This window comes from Xiphophorus hellerii, chromosome 9, assembly GCF_003331165.1.
Source record: "Xiphophorus hellerii strain 12219 chromosome 9, Xiphophorus_hellerii-4.1, whole genome shotgun sequence".
Lineage (NCBI taxonomy): Eukaryota > Metazoa > Chordata > Actinopteri > Cyprinodontiformes > Poeciliidae > Xiphophorus > Xiphophorus hellerii.
The window spans coordinates 31,201,585-31,221,671 of record NC_045680.1 but is presented as its reverse complement, the minus strand read 5'-3'; the positions used below and the strand labels follow the sequence as shown (position 1 = coordinate 31,221,671).

The following is a 20,087-nucleotide window of genomic DNA, read 5'->3' as shown; positions in this document are numbered from 1 at the left end:
TGTTCTGCAGGTTAAGTGTCGCACATGTTTGACAGAAATGTCTTATTTAAATAAATTCACCTCCTCAATGCTGAGGCTTTATAGGGCAAAGCATGAGAATGAAGTCCCAGATACACCTGGATAAACTCAGGTATGCAGCCATTCTACAAATTACTCAGTTGCTTTTTATAAGTTATTTCATATAAATGTATTGTTTACTTAAGTTTTTTCTACAGCAGGAGAAGTTGTGTCAAAAAAACAGAACAGACTAAATTACAAAATGTTGGAAAAACTTATTTTTTTGAATGAAAATTTGTGGGGAAAAAAAAAAAGTCCACAATCATCCTCATTCCAAACATGTTCACTTTCATTTTCATCGCTTGGTTCATATTCACATTATTTATTGACTGTATCGAAGAATATAAAATATATTTTGAATTTAACTGAAGATATGAAATAATACAATATATAATATACAATAAAATACAATGACTTAAATCTTATTGTATAGACTAGGTCATCAAATCAGTCTGTGAACTTAGTTGCCTGTAGAGATTTTTAATGTCCAGCAGGTGTCAGTATTCAGTGACGCAGCATCGACACAGTATCAATACAGTTTTGCTTTGGGTCGAAACGATACATGACGCCTCATTTACCCATCACTAATAAAAACAGAGATAAATTACAAGATTTCAAATTTCTTAACATTTTTTATTGACAAGTCAACTTTGTAAAAGTTCAAAAGATAATGTTTGTAGTTTGATTTATGTGTTACCATGGCTACAATTTGATGCTATGAGTTTAATTTTGTGTTTGAGCTTTGGATTGCTCTAATAACAAATGATCACTGATCACTTTTAAGCTTGGCCTGTTAAGCTTGGCCCCCTTTCCCAGATTCCACCAATCTATATTGAAATTCATAAAGAGGGGCCCCTAAATCATATTCTGCTCAATTTTCGGCTAGCCTTGCGTGAATAAAACTACTGCACTGCATCCTTCTGCTGAACGCAAGAGACAAAAAGGGAGATTTAATTAATGTGTCACTATTTGGGGACCAGGCTTTTCCGTTTCCTGACGGTTTAGTTCATTGTCACAGAAGTTTTTGGGTTGCATGGGACTGGTCGAGGATTAGGGCCAGTGAAAAAGAAAAGATCAGATTTTTTTTTCTCATGTTACTGACTTTGATCTGAAAGTCAAGTTCAGAAAAATAATTTTCTGCATGAATACTGATGCTCTTACTTGAGTTTATATTTTGTCTTCTTCACTTAATTAAGACAATTTTACATATTCAGATTTTAAAAAAATGAAATCACCAAAAGTCATAATAAAAACAAGAACAAAAGGAGACAATGGAGAAAAACAAAGAAAAAGTACGAGGTCTACTTATTTTCCTGTCACTCTAGCGGAAGGATACCTTTGAACTTTCAGGTGTTTGTTCGGAACACAGAATGATCACGTGACTCCTCCTCTACAGCCGCTGCATTATGGGAGTAGATACGTGCGTTCTCCGGTAGGGGCGCTGTTTAAAACTGAGTGGCTGGAATATTTTCCCGCGAACTTCTTTCTTCCTTTCCACCTCACTTCCCCCGAGCCTCCAACTGAAGCAGGTTTTTAATAAAACTACAGGGACAGTCCAGGTTTCCTCCCGGACCGAGCAGAAGGACGGTTTCAATCTTCCCGCTCCGGTTCCGAGCCGCCAGCAGGACCGACAGGATGAAGTATTTCACCAGGCTGAGAGTCAGACGGATCTATGAATGGCGCGGAGCTGCGCTGGGCTTCAACAGGAAGCTCCAAACTTATGAATATGGGTGAGAAGAACCGAGCAGCGCGTTTCATAACCGCTTTAATCTGACTAATGGACCATTTTATCACCTGATAATAACTAAACAGATCTTTGCATCTTTTTAGGAGATTATAATGCGACATGAGAAGTTGATTTATTTCAGTTGTTAATGTCAAATTAAATTTATGCAGATTAATTACACATAAATTTCAATAATTTCAGTGATTATGGCTAAATATTACATGAGACCGAAAAATTAGGATTATTAGACAATTACTGAGCCTCTTCACAGGCCTCCAAAGAAACTCCCCAGTAAGCTGCATTCAGATATACTGATGGAAAGTTGTGTGGAAGGATAACTGCTGCCTTGAGTATTATGAAGGCAAAGTTTATTAGTCAAGTCCTGCTGGAAAATGAAAGCAGATCTCCTTACAGATGGATCCAGTGAGTTCAGACTTGATCCAACCTGTTGGCCCCAAACAGCCGATGACTCGGTTCTCCTGAAACATCAAACTGGACCTCAGACAGCTTTAGGTTCTCAGCCTCTCCACCGTGAGACTATGAGGCCTTGATTTTCTAAATGAAATGCAAGATTTACTTTTATTTGTTTCCTGTTTTCTTTTCCTTCCACTTAATTTTCCGTGACTATATCTGAATGCAGCACTGTGTAAACAGTTAGCCTCTTCAGGCCATAATATTGACCAACCATAACTAAATCATTTTTATCAGTGTAACATTAGTTTTTTTCCGTTTGGTTTCCAGCTCTCTCTCCATCAGGGTGGAGGGTCTCCCTCATTCCACCGTCATCAGCGCCGGGCAGCACATCCTGATCGAGGGCGACGACGACGACAACCCGTACGTCGCCCGAGTGGTGCGGCTGTTCGCAGACGGTCGGTTCCAGGAACCGGATTTAAACTAAACCAGCTGACCCGGGTCAGAGCGAGCTGACCTTTGACCTGCTGCCGTTCCAGAGAGCGGCGCGCAGAAGAAGGCCGTGGTCCAGTGGTTCGTCCGGGTGTCCGAAGTGCCGCCGGGCAAACTGAAGCTGCTGGGCAGAAACCCTCACCCACAGGAAGTCTTCTTCTACGAAGGTCGCAGCTGTGAGGACGAGGTCAACGCCGAGTCCGTCCTCCGACCCGTTCAGGTCACCGACGCTTTTCAGTTCCACTCTAAAATAACCATGTTGACGTTAACTGAAGGTCTGAGTGGAAAAAATAATCATCTTCTTTTTCTCTCAAATGTAAATTTAGCGAAACATAATCAACTAAATGTATAATTAGAGAAAAAACTACAGATTCAATAAATTAATTCTTCAACTTAAAATTAATGACATTTCAAGACTTAATGGACGATTATATTCTGCAAATTATATTTAAAATACATAACTCTTATATTGCCAACATATTTATTAATTTGAGAGGATCAGAGTTTTAAAAGTCAAACAAATGTTAAACAAATGGATCAAATTTGATCTAAAGAATCAAATAAATTTGTTCTTAAAATTCAGTAGAATGCTGTATCGTTATAATGATTATATTTATTTAATTTTGCCTGTTTTGTGTTTAAAGATGCATCTATATGGACAATTGGATATGTTATAGATGGACTTTTGTAAGATTCATTTTAATTGTTCTATTTATTTTCATTCAAAACTTTTATGTCTTGAATTCAGATTCTGAAGCTTCACATTTTATTATTTTATTTGTTAAATATTTTATTATTTACATCGTAAATAGAATATAAAAAATAGTTTTCTTAGATAAAAATATGTTCAAAGTTTTATAGAAAAACATTTAATGAGTCGGTGCATTTTTTATTCTTAATTTTTTTAGTATTTTAAATCTTTGTCATTCTGTTTAATTTTTTAAATTCTTTTTTATTATTTACATTATTTATTCTTCTTTGAATTAAATTAATTAAATGGGTGTATTCCTATTGTGTTAGTTCAATCATTATTTTCTGATATTTATATTTAGATATTTTTATTAATAATTAAGTATTAATAATAACAATAATGCTATTTATTTATTTAATAGATGTTAAATAATAATACATAATTATAATCATTTTATTATTATTTTGCAAGGTTTAAATCATTTTCCATTCTTTGCTCTTCTATCTGATTTTATCAGGTTATTTTTGTTCATTTTCATCATTTTTATTTTTTTTCAGAATATTTTCGCTCGTTTGAAATCCTTTCTCTGCTCCTCTCTGTGATCTGGTTGTTGACCTTTTGACCTCTGAAGCCCCTCCCCCTGCAGGTGAGACACCTGGACGCCGCCGCTCCGTTCCCCGTCTCTGAGGACGGAGACATTTTCTACGTCAAACTGTCCTGGGATTCCAGAACCTTCCGACCCGTCGACCCGTCTCTGCTGGACGCTCCTCGTCCTCCCTGCCCCTCTCTCCCTCTCTCCCCGCCTAGCTCGCCCCCTGCGGCGGCCCCGGCCCCTGGGGGCCCGGCCCGCCGCGCCCTCCCCACCCCGGACCCCGCCGTGATGCGTGGCGCCATGGCGACGCCAGCGAGCAGCAGGAAGCCTGGCGCCGAGGCCGAGTCGCTGCACTCCCTCACCAAACTGTCGGCCTCCAAATGCCTCAGCGCCAAGCGGCGCAGCGCCACCCGCAGGACGCCGGGCGTCCGCAAGAAGCTGCAGCTCAGCAGTGAGTCTTCCTCGCTCGTCTTTGTCAACCAGGAAGTAAAACCGGCCAATCGCAGCTCTCCGTCTCCTCAGGTCCAGACGACCCGGCGGCGCTCAGAGACGACGTCCTGCAGCAGCTGCTGGAGGCGGAGCTAGAGAAGGGGAGGCGGTCCGCCGCCGCGGCGTCCCCCTCTGAGCCGCTCCGCTTCACCCACAGCCTCACCCCCCTCCGCAGGACCAGCAGGACACCCGGTCGCCACGACGACTTTCCCCTGACGCCGTGCTCCGTCCGCCGCCGGGAGTCCCAGAGCGAGACGGACAGTCCGCCGGCCGGAGACGACCTCAGCAGGTCAGAGGTCAACCTTTGATACAAACCAGACAATCAAATTCTCATTTTAATGATTTCCAGTTAAATTTGTTTAATTTTGCAACAAAAACGCAGAAAAACCGCTGTGCTCAGCCGTCACCATGGTAACAAAGAAACAGTTTGGATTTGGGTTAGGGCGATATGGCATAAAAATAAAATATCAAGTTTTTTATATCAGATCCTATTTCAGTGATTTTTCTCACTTTTCTTTCTAAAAAACATAAATTACAAATGACAGAAAGTGGCTTAATAAATGATTTTATTATTGAGGCCTGAATTTTTATTTAACTACAATAATAAAGTCATAATATTAGCAGAATAAACATTTGATTTTTCCAGAAAATAACGTTTCAAAACTGTGAGGAAAAAAGTTGTTCAGGATCTGATGTGATCAGCTCAGTTTGTTCGATTTTTCTCTAAGGATAATTTGATGATGATTCCATAAAAGATGAAGTATTATTTCTAAAACTTATACCAAAACGTAACTTAGTAAGATGCTCCTCCTTTTAGTTTTATTTTTTCTGTTGGAATACTGTATAATCTGTATAATCTGTATAATCTGTGCATATAGCTCCCATATTTATATTTATACACAATATCTATATCTCTTGCTATAACCCCTTATAGTCCATACATACATAGTCTTGTACATCTGTAAATAAATATCTATATCTCGTAGAGCACTTCTGGATAGATGCAAACTACATCTCGTTGCTTGTACTTGTGACAGTGCAATGACAATAAAGTTGAATTCTATTCTATAAAATACAATCTTAATGTTGAAATGCTTTGACTTTATTATCATAATTGAAAAAATAAAAATCTTTGTAGAGTTGATCTGAACTCAAAATCCAAATAAATAAAAGTTTTAAAACAAACTTCTCAAACAAAATGGCCGCCCTCAACTTTCTGCCATCACTCTGATCTTCAGAAACCAAAAAGGTACTATATGGAATCCAGTTTGTTTGAACTGGTTCTGAACTGGTTCTGAACTGGTTCCTCTCAGTCCTCAGCTGGAATCCTCCAGCAGCAGAAGAAGAGTCGCTCTGGGGAGAAACCACGCCACCTTCAGGGAGACGTGAGTCTGACCCCTGAACGCATCGCCGCGTTGCGTTTAGGTCACCTGGTGACAGTGGGAAACTCCAGCTCTGAAGCAGAGGCTGCTGGGAGTTTGAGTCCTGGGTCACTGTGGGGTCGTGGTTCTACACAGGAGGTGAATCTGGACCTTAGAACCAGAGATGACCTTTGACCTTCTCTGTGTTCCCAGCAGAACCACCACCAGGAGGAAGGAGGTCCAGACTGGGACGGAACCGGTTCTGGAGGTTCTGTGAGTATTTTTACTTTTCAGTTTCAATCAGTAAAAAACATTTTTCTTAGTGAATCAGCCTAAACGGCCTATCCAAAGTAAAATGAAAGCTGTTTTGTACAAACAGATGGAAAATGAATGAAATCACCTGGGCGACATATTGGCCACCTGTTTAAAATATTTTATTAAAAAAAACAAAGTATTATCAGTTATCAAAAGAAAAAAATGAACATTTAATTTAAAAGATTTTTTTCTAAGCTGCTTTTAACCAGTTAACTCATTTTACCAGTTTTAGGGTTTAATTAGATCAAACTCCAGTTTCTGTCCTGCAGGTTTTAGATGAGTCTCAGGTACAAAACGCTGGAATGAAACGGCTTCATCAGCTCCTCCTGGTGTGGATCAGTTCTCCAGAACCTTAATGACCTAATTATTCTATTCAGGTGGTGCAGCAGAGGCTCATCTAAAGGTTTCAGGGCAGCGGGCCCCCAGGGCCCCCAGGGCCTCCAGGACTGGAGTTTGACACCTGTGCTGTAGATGGTACCACTGCGCCCCCTGCTGACGCGTTTGGTATCAGCAGCCTGTTAGAAAATGAGCTTTATGGTTGATAAATGCTTTTATATCATCTGCCGATACGTTAATGATCAGAATATATTTTCTAATGCAGTTACTAATAAATCAATCAATAAAATTTGAATTCAAAACTGAGAAAATCTCATGTAGATTCATCAGACAGATTGATAATTTCAGATAATAAAAACACAAAATTAATTTTCTCCTGATATTATAATGTTACATCAGATCTTTTTTTTTTTTTTAAGACGGATTTAATCGCATGTTGAGCGTCTGGTGATGAACTGAATGGTTTTGTCTTCCAGCAGGACTTTTGGAGCCTAGTCAAAGTACAGAGTTCGGACACTGTACAGTACATGGAGATACTTGAGCTCAGGGTTGTTTAAACGTTTCGTCACATGAGCCAAAATCATTGAGTTGGGCCAGAAAAAAACTAAAATCAAGCAAATGAAGGAGTCAAATTTTGTTTTGTTGGAAATTCATTGTAGATCCACATATATATATGTATATATATATGGGTGTGTGTGTGGGTGTGTGATCTAATAATCTGAGAAACAGAACTTCAGTTTTTTAACCCAAAATTGTGTAAATTTGCAGAAAAACAGATTAAAATTGATACATTTTTAGAATACATCCCTGTTTATATGTTACTCTGTTGAGTTGGACCCGGTTCTGTTCAACCCGGTTCTGTTCGCTGCCTGATCTCTGACCCGTCGGGTCCCTCAGAGACGAGGAGGAGGAGAAGAACGGCGCCCTGAGGATCCCCAGGAGGAAGTCGGCTCTGAAGGTGTCGTCTCGGATCAGGAAGCAGCTGTGAGCGCCGACCCGTCCAGAACCAGAACCTCCCTCTGACCCATGGGTCCGATCTCTAGTGGTTCTGATGTTTCTCCTTCAGGAACCTTCTGGACGACCGGCTGAGCTCTGACGAAGACGAGGAAGAGGAGGAGTTTGTTCCCTCCAGGAAAGGGCTGCAGAGCGACGAAGAGGAGGATGATGAAGGTGATGAGGAAGAGGATGAAGAGTTGGAGGTGAAGAAGAGCCGCCGCTCCTCTTCCTCGGCAGCGTCTCGTACCAAGCAGAAAACCTCAGCCCGAACGCCGAGGAAGACTCCGAGGAAGGTGAGTGTTGCCGTGGCGACGACGGCCGACAGCAATTCCTACGGTTCTGAGCTCCTCGGTTCTGGTTCTGCAGGCCGGTCCGAAAACGCCACGGACTCACCGCCACGCCACGCCCAGCATCCCGAACCGGGCCCAGCCGGCCCGTCGCCCCGGCAACATCCTGGAGGAGGCCAGAGCCAGGTGAGAACAGGAGCTGGGTCAGAACCAGAACTGGGTCAGAACCACTTCCTGTATTTCCACCTGGTTGTCCCGCCCTCAGACTCATCTGACCAATCAACAGCCAGAAGGTTCTCTCCTGGTTTTAGAGTCCGGTTCTGGTTCAGTTGGAGTTTAATGTAACAAACTTTAACAAACTTCCCGGCTTCATTCCAACCGACCCGACCCGACCCGACCCACAGATTGGTCCTCCAGCTGCAGCCGCTCAGCGGTTTCTCTCTGCTCCCTCAGGCTCCACGTGTCGGCCGTGCCGGAGTCGCTGCCCTGCAGGGAGCAGGAGTTCCAGGACATCTACAGCTTCGTGGAGAGCAAGGTCCTGGACGGAACCGGAGGGTGAGGACGGTTCTGACCCAAAACATTCAGCCAACAGAACCTTCAGAAGGTGTCTTCAGTTCTGCTGCTTCCTGGCGTTTAGCCTCAGAAAAGATCTGTGTTTAAATGAGGAGAATCAAGTCGCAGTGATACGAACATGAAAATAATAAATGAGGAACATTTTATGAAGTGAAGCTTTTCTTTAACATCAGCTTCTAATTATCAGCAGAACTTTTTTGGTTCAAACGACTGAATCTAAGAATTTGACTTTTCTATAATTACGACTTTCTTCTTTTCATATCTTTATTTCATCTTTATGCTGCTAATATTGTGACTTTATTCTTATAATAGTATGAAATATTTATATCTTTTCTATCTTATGCTGCTCCTATTAGCCAAAAACAAAACCTGGACGTCTCTTTGTAACTTTATTCTAATATCTTAACATTTTTATTTTTTCCTTTTTTTAATGATTTGTTGTTGGAGCCAAAGCAGAACCAGAAACATCCAGTTAGAGCTGCTGCAGTTCATCGGTCTGTCTGCAGGGGGAGCTCTGCGCCCTCAGGCTGACCGCTGCTCTTCCTCAGGTGCATGTACGTGTCCGGCGTGCCGGGGACCGGGAAGACGGCCACGGTGCAGGAAGTGATGCGCTGCCTGCAGCACGCCGCCGAGCAGGACGAGATCCCGCCGTTCGTCTTCATCCAGATCAACGGGATGAAGATGACCGACCCCCACCAGGCCTACGCCCAGATCCTGCAGGTGATTGGCTGAAAACCGACCAATCAGCTCACTGACCCGCCTGACCGCCAGGCTGACCTCTGACTGACCTCTGCCTGACCTCTGACTGACCGGGTCATGTTTTTATTCCAGTTGAGAATTAAAGGATCCACATTTTCAGTTTTTCATTAGTTTTGCTTTGATAATTTGGGTTCCTTTAAAGAGCCGCTTCCTTTTTATGAGTTTTAGTTCCTTAATTTATTACCAAATATAATCTGGTGAATATCCTATATTTAAAGCTTTTATTTCTTGTTATTTTGATGATTCTGATTCACAGAGAATAAAAACCTAAAAATTAACATCTAAAAAAATTAGATTTAAAAAATGTAATTAATTTAAAAACCATGGATTTTAAACAGAAATGTCAGTTGCACCTTTTCCAAACACAACTTTTCCTTCCACTCAACTTTCTATAAATACACTTTTTAAGCTGCATGTTTTCAGGTAGATGAACTACAATAATATTCTACAAAACATCAGATTGTATATTGTTATTATCTGTTAATGGTGCACATTTTCACACTTTTTCCTTCCACTTAACCTTCCATGAATATTGAGCTGCAGTTTTTAAGGTACATGAAGCCCAACCATATTCAAGGATATTCTGATTGTGTTATTGCTGTTAATGGTTCACCTTCTACTATCACACTTTTTCCTTCCTCTCAACTTTCTATAAACAATTTTGAGCTGCACCTTTTAAAGTTGATTAACTACAATAATATTCAGTGAAACCTGACTGTAGATTTATATAAACTCATTTATCTACAGTTGATACATGCAGCTACAGTCGCAGCCTCTCTAACTTTATGCAAATCTTTTATTTTTTATTTCTTACAGTTTGAAGAACAGGAACTGCAACAAAACTCATCTTGTGATTTTACTATTTACATCTCAGTAAAACTTTTTTGATGTTTCCTTCCTCTTCTTTTTTTTTTTTTTTAATTGAATTTTCTCTTTTTTGACATAACAAATTTACACACAACAAACTTAACATTATAACATGTACTTATACACTCTTGCATTCACTCCCACACTCACCCTTCAAACCTGCATTTGTTTGGTTCCAAAAATATCAAAAATCTTTTAGATTAACTTAGAGAAAAAAGAAAGAAAAATAACAGAACAATATATGAATAGAAACTGTAGACAAGACAGCCATTAATAAGTTCCACCTTCAGTCTCTATAGTCTTCATATATGGCTCCCAGAGAGTCTCAAAGTCCCGTTGTTTACCCTTGGCGATGTATGTTAGCTTTTCCAGTCTGAGCGAATTTGCAATTTCCTTCTTCCAGAGTCCCAGGGAGGGAGCATCCATGCCTCTCCAGCATAATGCTATAGATCTTCTGGCTTGAAGAAGTCCATAGTCTATCAATTTAGTTTTCCTCTGTGATTGTTTAAATTCCACTGGGTATATTCCTAGTACACAGATTTTAACCTCTAATGGGACTTTTACCTTAAACAATTCAGATAGACACCCAATAACATCCCTCCAAAACTTCTGAATTTTAAGACATTCCCACAAACAATGGAGAAGAGTTCCTTTTTCAAACAAACATTTAGTGCAAGTATCTGGAATATCACTGGACATATGATGAAGCTTAACTGGTGTTATATAGGTTCTCATAAGCCATTTATATTGCAAAAGTTTAAATTGTGTGTTTATCGTTTGTTTTTGTGCTTTTAAACAGGCCTGATTCCAGTCTTCCTCATCTATATCTTCGAAAGTATCTCTTCTCCAAGCGTCCAACTTATCTATTGCTGAGTCTCTAGAGGAAAGCATTAACAAATTATAGAACACAGAGAGAAAACCTTTCCCTTTTGAGTCTCCAACACACACCTCTTCTATTTTTGTTAAGGGTGGAATGTCAACTATTTGTTTCAGTTTTGATGACATAAAGTTTTTCAATTGCAAATATTTAAAAAAATGTTTCGGGGGTATTAAATACTTCTTACATAGCTGATCAAAAGTAAGTAACTTGCCATCAACATACAGATCTTTAATTTTCTGAATGCCTTTGGTTTTCCGTAGTTTAAATCCTCCATCATTTTTTCCTGGGATGAACCTTTCATTACCCCAGATTGGGGTAAATTGTGATAGCTCTGGACGCTCACCTACATGTTTGTGTGCTGCATACCAGTTTGTAATCGTATTTTTTAAAAAGGGGTTTTTTGTGGTCTTTTTTTAATGTCTTTAGGTCCGAAGAATATAGAAAGGTATTTAAGGGGAAGTCTGGAGCAGATTGCTGTTCAATATCTACCCAGGCTGGAGGTGTCGTCGGGCAAAAGTAATGGGTAGCTGATGTTAGTTGGGCGGCCATATAATACCATCTGAGATTAGGGACTTGAAGTCCACCTCTTTCATAGGGCAGATAGAGTAGTTTTAAGCGGAGTCTTGCTTTTCTATTACTCCAAATAAATTGATTAAATAGTTTGTCTAGACTGTCATAAAATGAATCTGACAGCGGTAATGGAAGTGTTTGAAAATAATACAAAAATTTGGGCAAGATTGTCATTTTTAATAAATTTATTCGGCCTATCATAGATATAGGCAGGTTTGACCATCTATTTAGCATTTCTGTGACTTTTTCCACAAGGGGATTATAATTTGTTGTGCTTATTTCATTAAGAGATGGGGTGACCTTAATGCCCAAGTATGTAAAACCTTTTGTTGTTGTTTTAAATGGGGTAGTCACAATAGGACTTCTCCTTTCTTCTTCACTAAGAAACATTAACTCTGATTTAGAATTATTAATTGTATATCCTGAAAATTCACCGAATTCTTTTATTAGATGTAATAATTTAGGAATACTGATCTTCAGATTACTCATGAAAAATATGATATCATCCGCAAACAGGGAAATGAGATGATCTCTTCCTCCAATTCTAATACCAGATATTCCTGTATTTGCTCTAACAGCCATTGCCAGAGGTTCTATTGCCAATACAAAAAGTAGTGGTGACAGGGGGCAACCCTGTCTAGTTGACCGTTGTAAATTAAAAGGTTTTGACATGTTATTATTAGTTAAAACTTGTGCTTTGGGATCAGTATATAATAGTCGTATCCATTTTAGAAAGGTTTCACCAAATCCATATTTGGGGAGCACTTCAAACAGATAATCCCACTCTATTCTATCAAAAGCTTGACGTGCGTCTAATGATAACATTGCTGTGTCCTTACAATTATGTTTTTCATGCAGTACATTAAGAACCCGTCTTATATTATGGTAGCCTTGTCTTGCTTTAATAAATCCTTGTTGATCATCTATTATTAAACTGGGCAGGTACTTATCTAATCTCCTAGAGAGGGCTTTACACAAAATCTTTGTATCACATCCCATAAGACTGATTCCTCTATAAGAGGAGCATTCAGTGGAGGGTTTGTTTGGTTTTAGCAAGAGAGTTATTGTAGCTAACCTCAGTGAGTCTGGGAGTATTCCAGCTTCATATGATTCCTCATACATGTTGAGAAGTGGTAGGATTAGTTTATTTTTAAATGTTTTATAAAATTCTATTGGAAGTCCATCAGGACCTGGGGTTTTACCACTGTTCATGCTGTCTATTGCTTCAGATAGATCTTCTATTGTTAAAGGACTATCCAGAGTCGTTTTCTCCTCCTCTAAAAGGGTTTTGAATTTTAATTGATTAAGAAACGCAGCTTGTGTGTCTTTGTTTCCAGAATATTCAGACTTATACAAGTTTTTGTAAAATTCTCTAAAATTTTCATTTATTTCTGAAGGGTCTGTGGTTAAAATGTCCGATTTGGATTTTATGCTGTTAATAGTTCTTTCTGCTTGCATCTGTTTTATCCTCCAAGCCAATAATTTACCAGCCTTTTCTCCTTGATCATAAAATGCTTGCTTAGTCCACATTAAGTTTTTTGCCACTTTCTCTGTTAATTTATCATATCTGGTTCTTAAAACATTCAATTTGTGCAATTTTGTCTGATCATTGCTCTGATAAACTTCTGCTTCGCTGGATTTAATTTGTCTCTCTAATAATTTTAATTCTTGGTTATATTGTTTATTTTTATTACTGCTATAACTGATAATTTCTCCTCTAATATAAGCTTTAAAAGCTTCCCATCTAATACTAGCTGTTGTTTCATCTTTATTCATTTCAAAATACTGATCAATGCAAGTTTCTATAAATGTAACAAATTTTGAGTCTTTTAGCAAAAGTGTCTGCATCCTCCATCGTTTCATCCCTAGGTCAATCTTATTTATTTTAATTTCCAAGGACACTGCAGCATGATCACTAATTACAATACTATTGTACCAGCAGTTCTCCACGTGAGGCAATAACTCCACGGAGATAAGAAAATAATCAATACGCGAATGGGATTGGTGTGAGCTTGAATAACATGAAAATTTCTTATTAGTTGGGTTTCTTGTTCTCCATACTTCATTTATTCTTAAATCTTTTATATAATTATGGAGTATTTTCCTGGTTTGTGAATGACTGGTGTCAATTTGAGTAGATTTATCCAGGCTTGGGTTAAGGATACAATTAAAGTCCCCTCCTATAATATAAAATCCCTCCAAGGTTGACGAGGTTAAGAATAAACTTTCATAAAAGGATGGGTTATCATTATTTGGTCCATAAATATTTATCAAATTTAGTTTTAATGTTGAAATATGTCCCTGCACAATAATATATCTCCCATATGGGTCTTTAATTGTCCTTATAATTTGAAATGTTATTGACTTATGTATAAGAATAATAACTCCTCTGGCATGACTGGTAAAGGAAGAGTGATATACCTGACCCTGCCATCTTTTAATTATCCAATGTATTTCTGACTCAATCAAATGAGATTCTTGTAAAAAAATTATTTTAGATTTCAAATATTTTAGTCGGTCTAATACTTGTTTCAAGTTATTTAGTTTTCGTATTCCTCTGACATTCCAGCTTGTAATTTTGATATTCAAACCATTTCCTTTGGTTGTTTTTTCCATATCAGGTTAATTTACTGTTATACTAAAATAAAGTAGGCCAAAATAGTGCAGAAAATGCAGGTTTGCACATACATTCACACATTCAACCATACAAGACACAGAACTAGCCATGAACAATCCCCAAAAGAACTTTTGCATTTCTTTATCTGAAATGCCTCCCCCTCCCCTTGAACCCAGTTTCTGGAGGACGTTGATCCACATTACTGAGGAGCAACTAGTCACCATGACCTCACCAAAGCTCTCCACAGCAGACGGTGTCCAGCTATAAAATAATACCATTAACCCTTGATAGAACGGTAATAACTTGCTTAATGCTTAACTTTTAGCATTAATGCCAAAACAGTTCAAATTAGACTTCGAACATGTGAGCGCATAAGAGCAGTCGATTATGTTTATATGAACTTCCCATTAACTTAGTACGGATCCTGATTATGATCCGGTTGTTGAGGAACAGCCACATAAAATGTCTTATCGGTTTACCTGTTTCTTAACCATGACTCACTGATCAGAGGCATCCGCTGTGTTTATTTTGGAAGAGTCTTGTAAAATGTTTCAGCTTCTTGAGGTGTTGAGAAGAGATGGATCTTTCCACCGTGCAGAACTCGAAGTTTGCAGGGGTTGTGTTGGAATCCGCGGAATGCACCGATGTCGACAAACAGCTTCACTACCGGGTGGAACCCGCGTCTGATCCGTACGGTCTCCGCCGATAGATCCTGTGCAAACGTGATTTTGGCCCCATCTTGCATAATATCTCTTTTCCTTGTCTCTCGGTACACAAATTCCTTCTCCGGGAACTTTAAGAAGCGAATCAGAACCGCTCTGCCCTGGTTTGGTTTCCCGGAGGCTGGTGTGCGGTGAACCCGTTCCAGTGTGAATGACTTGTCCGGTGCGAGTTCCAGCCACTTCGGTAGCATGTTGCTAATAAAGTCGAAAAGCGACTGTCTTCCTTCTGCTCCTTCTCGGATGCCAAAGACACGCAGGTTCTTTCGCCTTCCTCGGTTCTCCAGGTCATCTGTTTTGGCCTCAAGGAGCAGGATTCGTTTCATAGCTGAAGTCAACGATGTTTCTGCTTTTTCAAGCGAACTTTCTACTTCGGCAATGCGGGCCTCGGCCTCCTCCATATGAGCCGCCTGGTTTAATAGGTCCTGTTTAACCTCAGACACTTTAGCCTCCAGTGCAGTCATAGCGCTCGCCATTCCAGTCAGTCTTTCATCTATACTGTCCAGCTTAACTCCAAAGTCCGACCGGAGCGACTTTAGCTCCTCCAATACTTCAGCTATGCTAGCCATATTAGCTTCTTCATGCGGTGCTGTTTTAGAGGTTGTCTTGCGTCTTTTTGAGAAAATTTCGCACTGTTTCACAGACGAAGCTTTAGACATATCAGTGTCGTATCTTTTGAGCCTTCTTTACTGCTTTTGCAAGGGTTTTAAGAGAAAATTCGGAACACCGTCCTTGGAGCTGTTCACTGTGCTGCCATCTCGAGCTCGGTCACGTGACCCCTCCCTTCCTCTTTACTTCTAGTTTTTACAAACAAACATCCTGTTATTGATCATTAATCTGATGATATTAAAACCTGATGATGGAATCAGATTGATCAGGTAAATAAAAAGTTTCTGTTTCTCTGCAGAAGCTGACGGGTCAGAAAGCCACGGCCGACCACGCCGCCGCCCTGCTGGAGAAAAGGTTCAGCCATCCGGCGCCGAGGAAGGAGACCACGGTGCTGCTGGTGGACGAGGTGGGCAAGCAGCGTGGGCATTTAATCCTCATGAGTACAGATTGGATTAAAAAAAATAAAATCAGCAGCAGATTTAAAAGTTAAAAATGGCAGCATGAATCTTCTGCTCATTCTCCAAGGCGTGACCTCATTTCCTGCCCTCAGATTTGTTGGTTTGTGGTTCTTGTACTGAACTTCCTGTTGGCGAAACGCCGACCCAAATAAAGCCGGCCTGGTTTCGTTCACATTCAGTCATGTGATCCGAAACAAAGTCCAGGTTCAAACCCCAAGTAGAAAACAAACTGGTTTAGCTGTGCAGCACGGCGGTGGAGGGGTGGTGATGCGGGCTCAGAGGTCACAGCAGTCCTGAGAGTTCTATGGGTTTTTTTCAGAATAATGTCTTTAAACTGAGCTTCCTCCTCCTCCTCTTCATCAGTCGGCCTCCTCCTCATTAAAGCAAAACGTAAAAAGAATAAAAACATTTAAAAATGTTCAGTCAGAAATGAAAAGGTTCTGAATTTTATTCAAACTGACAGTTTGTTCATAGCAGCAGCTTTGCTAAGCCTTCACTACCATAAAGCGTTGACTGGCTGGCCCGTTGCCACGGCGACCTGTCTGTCCATCTGTGCAGCTGGACCTGCTGTGGACCAGGAAGCAGAACGTGATGTACAACCTGTTCGACTGGCCGACGCGGCGCCACGCCCGCCTGGTGGTGCTGGCCATCGCCAACACCATGGACCTGCCGGAGAGGATCCTCATCAACCGCGTGGCCAGCAGGCTGGTGAGGGAACACTGAGGTCAAAGGTCATGGTGACGCCAGAGGAACTCTGAACAGGTCACATATGGAGAACATGGAGAACCTGAACCATAACTTAAAGATCATTTCACTGGTTTCATGTTTCCTGAGACTTCCAGCTTAGTTTACTGCAGCGGTGCCCACAGGGCGGCTCTGGGGCCACTTCTGGCCCTTTAAACGAATTGATGTGGCCCTCCAACTCAGTTCAAGAATTGAACAAAGACAGTTTATCATTTTTGAATCATAAGTTTTATCAGCTTGACATTTAAAATTTTTGCTTTTTATGTCTTTTATCAGCCAACAGGAAGTGAGAATATAAACATCCAATAATATTTACTAAAATAAAGGTGTGAACACAAAATGTTAGCAAGCTAGCTATCTAGCTAGCTAACTTAAAGAACACACTTAGAGCAGTAATTAAGCCAAAACTGAACAAACAATATGTACATTTTGTATTTAAGGTAAAATAAAATTTCTTTGTCTGTAAATATGTTTGACCCAGAAATCCTCAGTCTGGTGCAAATTATGTAAAAGATAAAAATAATAATAATAAGTCTCCTATTAAGTACCTTTTGCTATCCAATTATTGATCAGTTAATGCAAAAAATAATCAATGAATCTACAAACTGTTCACTGAAGCTGTTGTTGCTGTTTAGGCAATAAAATAGTTTTTCTTGTATAAAAAATAAAAATGCTTATTTGCATCTTTGAATGTATTTCTAATATTGTATAAAATCAGTGGTTCAATAAAAAATCTGTCAGAATAATGTAAATAATTGTTTTATAATATAAAAACCTGAGTGAAGCCCCTCTGACCTCTGACCTCCAGGGTCTGACCCGGATGTCCTTCCAGCCGTACTCCTTCAAGCAGCTGCAGCAGATCGTCACGTCTCGCCTCAACAAGCTGAAGGCCTTCGAGGACGACGCGCTGCAGATCGTCTCCAGGAAGGTAAGCCTCCCCTCCCCGACCTGTTTCCGGTCTCCGTGGGAACCGGCCGGCTCAGCGCTGCTCTCCTCCGCCAGGTGGCGGCGCTGTCTGGCGACGCCCGCAGGTGCCTGGACATCTGCCGGCGGGCGACGGAGATCTGCGAGCGCTCGGCGGCGCGGCTGGTGGGGATGAGCCACGTGATGCAGGCGCTGGACGAGATGTTCTCCTCGCCGTACGTCGCCGCCATCAGGTGAGCGTCCCGACGGGAACGGCAGTGGGCGGAGCTTCCAGGAGCGGCTGACGGACCGCCATCTTTGTTTCCAGGAGTGCGTCGACGCAGGAGCAGCTGTTCCTACGAGCCGTCATCGCAGAGTTCAGGAGGCTGGGACTGGAGGAGGCCACCTTCCAACAGGTCAGGTCAAAGGTCACAGCCGGTATCACCTCCAACAGGTCGGGTCAAAGGTCACACATTGGTCAGAGCGGAACCAAACAGAACCAGTGAGCAAAAATTAGAACAAAGAACTCAAATCCTATCGTTCATAGAACCGTTCAAAGGAATCAAATCGCCTGTGAACGACTCGTTCTCGTTTTGTTGCTCTTTTCTGTCGGCCATCTTTGAGCTCAAAGATGGCCGACAGAAAGCGGCTCACACAGTGAATGAAACCATGAGAGGAATCTCACACGTTCACCAACCACTGATGTAATTTAAATGTTGGAATGTAGCGAGCCATGATTACAATATTTCTAATAATAAGAACAGTAAAGTGTTGACCGGTTCCAGGCGTTGCTAACCGTCAGATTGTCTGGCTTTGCCCTGCGTTCGGTCTGCCAGGTGCTGGTGCAGCACCAGGCTCTGTGTCGGGTGGAGGGCCTGCAGCCCGTCGGCGTGTCGGAGGGCCTGGCCGCGTGTCGGCGCCTGGGAGCCTGCAGGCTGCTGCTGCTGGAGCCCAGCCGCCTGGGGGTCCTGCAGAGGGTCCGGCTCAACGTGAGCCAGGACGACGTGCTCTTCGCCCTGAAGGCCGACTGACGAGGAGGAGGAGGAGGAGGAAGCTTGGTTTTAAATGTGTTTCTGTTTCAGCTGTTTTCCATCTCTGGTGTTATTAAATGTTTCTGGTTCTCAAAGTACTTTAATGTTTTCTGTCTTAAATATGCAATAAAACCTTTAAACAAAACTTTTATTGTGATTTTATTTATTGATTATTGACCTGTTATTGTAATTAAACTGAGTCTCTTATGGTTTTTAAGCAGAATATAAAAATCTTTTTACCTTCATTTGAAAGTCGATGTTTTCTCAAATCTTTTTAAACTTTGTAAGAACTTGATAGAAACAAAGCAAGATTTAAACAGGAAACACACACACCACAAAATTTAAAATTTTAATTTATTAAGCCAATAAAAACATCCAGTTATGGAGTCTGGAGGTAAAACTTTTTCACAGGTTCATCTGTGCGGCAGCGTCTGGTTCCTTCGCTCTGTGAAAACAGGAATGTTTTCTTTAATCACCAAAACCTGAAATAAAAACGCAGATAAATGGAAAAAACAGATGATCTTTGTATAATTTTCTGTTTATTTAAATTCTTTCATGACCAGTGTTGTATAAAGTACTGAAATCTCAGAGTCAAGTAAAAGTACAAGTACCTCTCCAAAATATGACTTTGGTAAAAGTCCAAGTCACTGACTGAAATGTTACTTGAGTTAAAGTCTTAAAGTATCTGAAACTTCTTGTACTTAAGTATGGAAATTACTGTAAAAATGGATGTACTCAAGTAATGTAATGAAAAGTACAAGTAAAAAGTAAAACAAGGCAAATGCAGTTTGAATGACATTTTTTATATTTTGGTAAACTTGTCAAATACACTTAAAATAATGTACACAACCAAGTGCAGGCAAAATTAAACCTGCTAATAGATATACCTGCAGGCATCATTTAGTTAAGAAAATTAGGTGCTTTACCTATAGCACAAGGTTAACTTAACCTGCTTTACAACTGAACCAGCTTCTTAGTAAACCCTCCAGGACAGAAAATACAAAGTTTTTGTAAGCCTCAAGTTTTCCCTTCAAGTAAGGTCAGTGCTGAAAATGAGAAAAATAAATAGTACAGAAAATGCGGCCAACATGAAGAAAAAGATCTGTTACGATTACTCTACTTCACAAATCAGTGAATCAGTCAATCCTACAGTCAGTAGGTGGTGCACACAACTGGTCATTATGCAAAAGAAAAAAGAATTGGAAGGGAAATGCAGCTTATTGGCATCTCTGTAAACCTGGTTTTGAACTTGCATGCCTTTCCTATATTCGTTAAATTTAGTCTAAATTGCTATCGCTATGGCTTCTGTCCCCCCTTGAACAGAGGAGTCTAGGTAGCCTGCTACAGTCAACATTAGGCCTAAGCTAAATACACCACGTATGGAACTGAAACAATACCAAACAAAGTTCATTTATGGTCAAGATTTCACAATACAGTAGTGCCTAGTGACCAAGCTATAGTTACTGAAACAGGAGGATTATAACCATTTCATAAGACGTTACCTCGATGTGTTTCTTCAAGTTGGACGGGGAGTTTTTGTAAGATAGAATTTCCACATCTTCGAGCAGGAATAACATAAACTGCATGCGGTACGACGAATCTTT

The 20,087-nt window shown here is 40.5% G+C and overlaps 1 protein-coding gene across 5 annotated transcripts; it reads left to right on the top strand.

The window, feature by feature from the left end:
• Positions 1-1,366: 1,366 nt before the first annotated feature.
• Positions 1,367-18,587, top strand: orc1 (origin recognition complex, subunit 1). 5 transcript variants are annotated; one of them, XM_032573123.1, is made up of 18 exons: positions 1,367-1,787; positions 2,525-2,652; positions 2,734-2,906; positions 4,024-4,420; positions 4,492-4,747; positions 5,772-5,843; positions 6,033-6,092; positions 7,368-7,454; positions 7,537-7,745; positions 7,831-7,939; positions 8,207-8,308; positions 8,875-9,046; positions 15,646-15,753; positions 16,364-16,513; positions 17,358-17,477; positions 17,552-17,706; positions 17,781-17,868; positions 18,289-18,587. In XM_032573123.1, the coding sequence occupies exons 1-18, from the start codon at positions 1,693-1,695 to the stop codon at positions 18,481-18,483; spliced, it is 2,676 nt and encodes an 891-aa protein (XP_032429014.1). In that variant the 5' UTR covers positions 1,367-1,692; the 3' UTR covers positions 18,484-18,587. The 5 variants fall into 5 exon arrangements, with proteins under 5 accessions (XP_032429014.1, XP_032429013.1, XP_032429012.1 ...); XM_032573122.1 differs by having other exon boundaries at positions 1,368-1,787; positions 6,036-6,092; positions 7,537-7,759; positions 7,833-7,939; XM_032573121.1 differs by having other exon boundaries at positions 1,368-1,787; positions 7,537-7,759; positions 7,833-7,939.
• Positions 18,588-20,087: the final 1,500 nt, after the last annotated feature.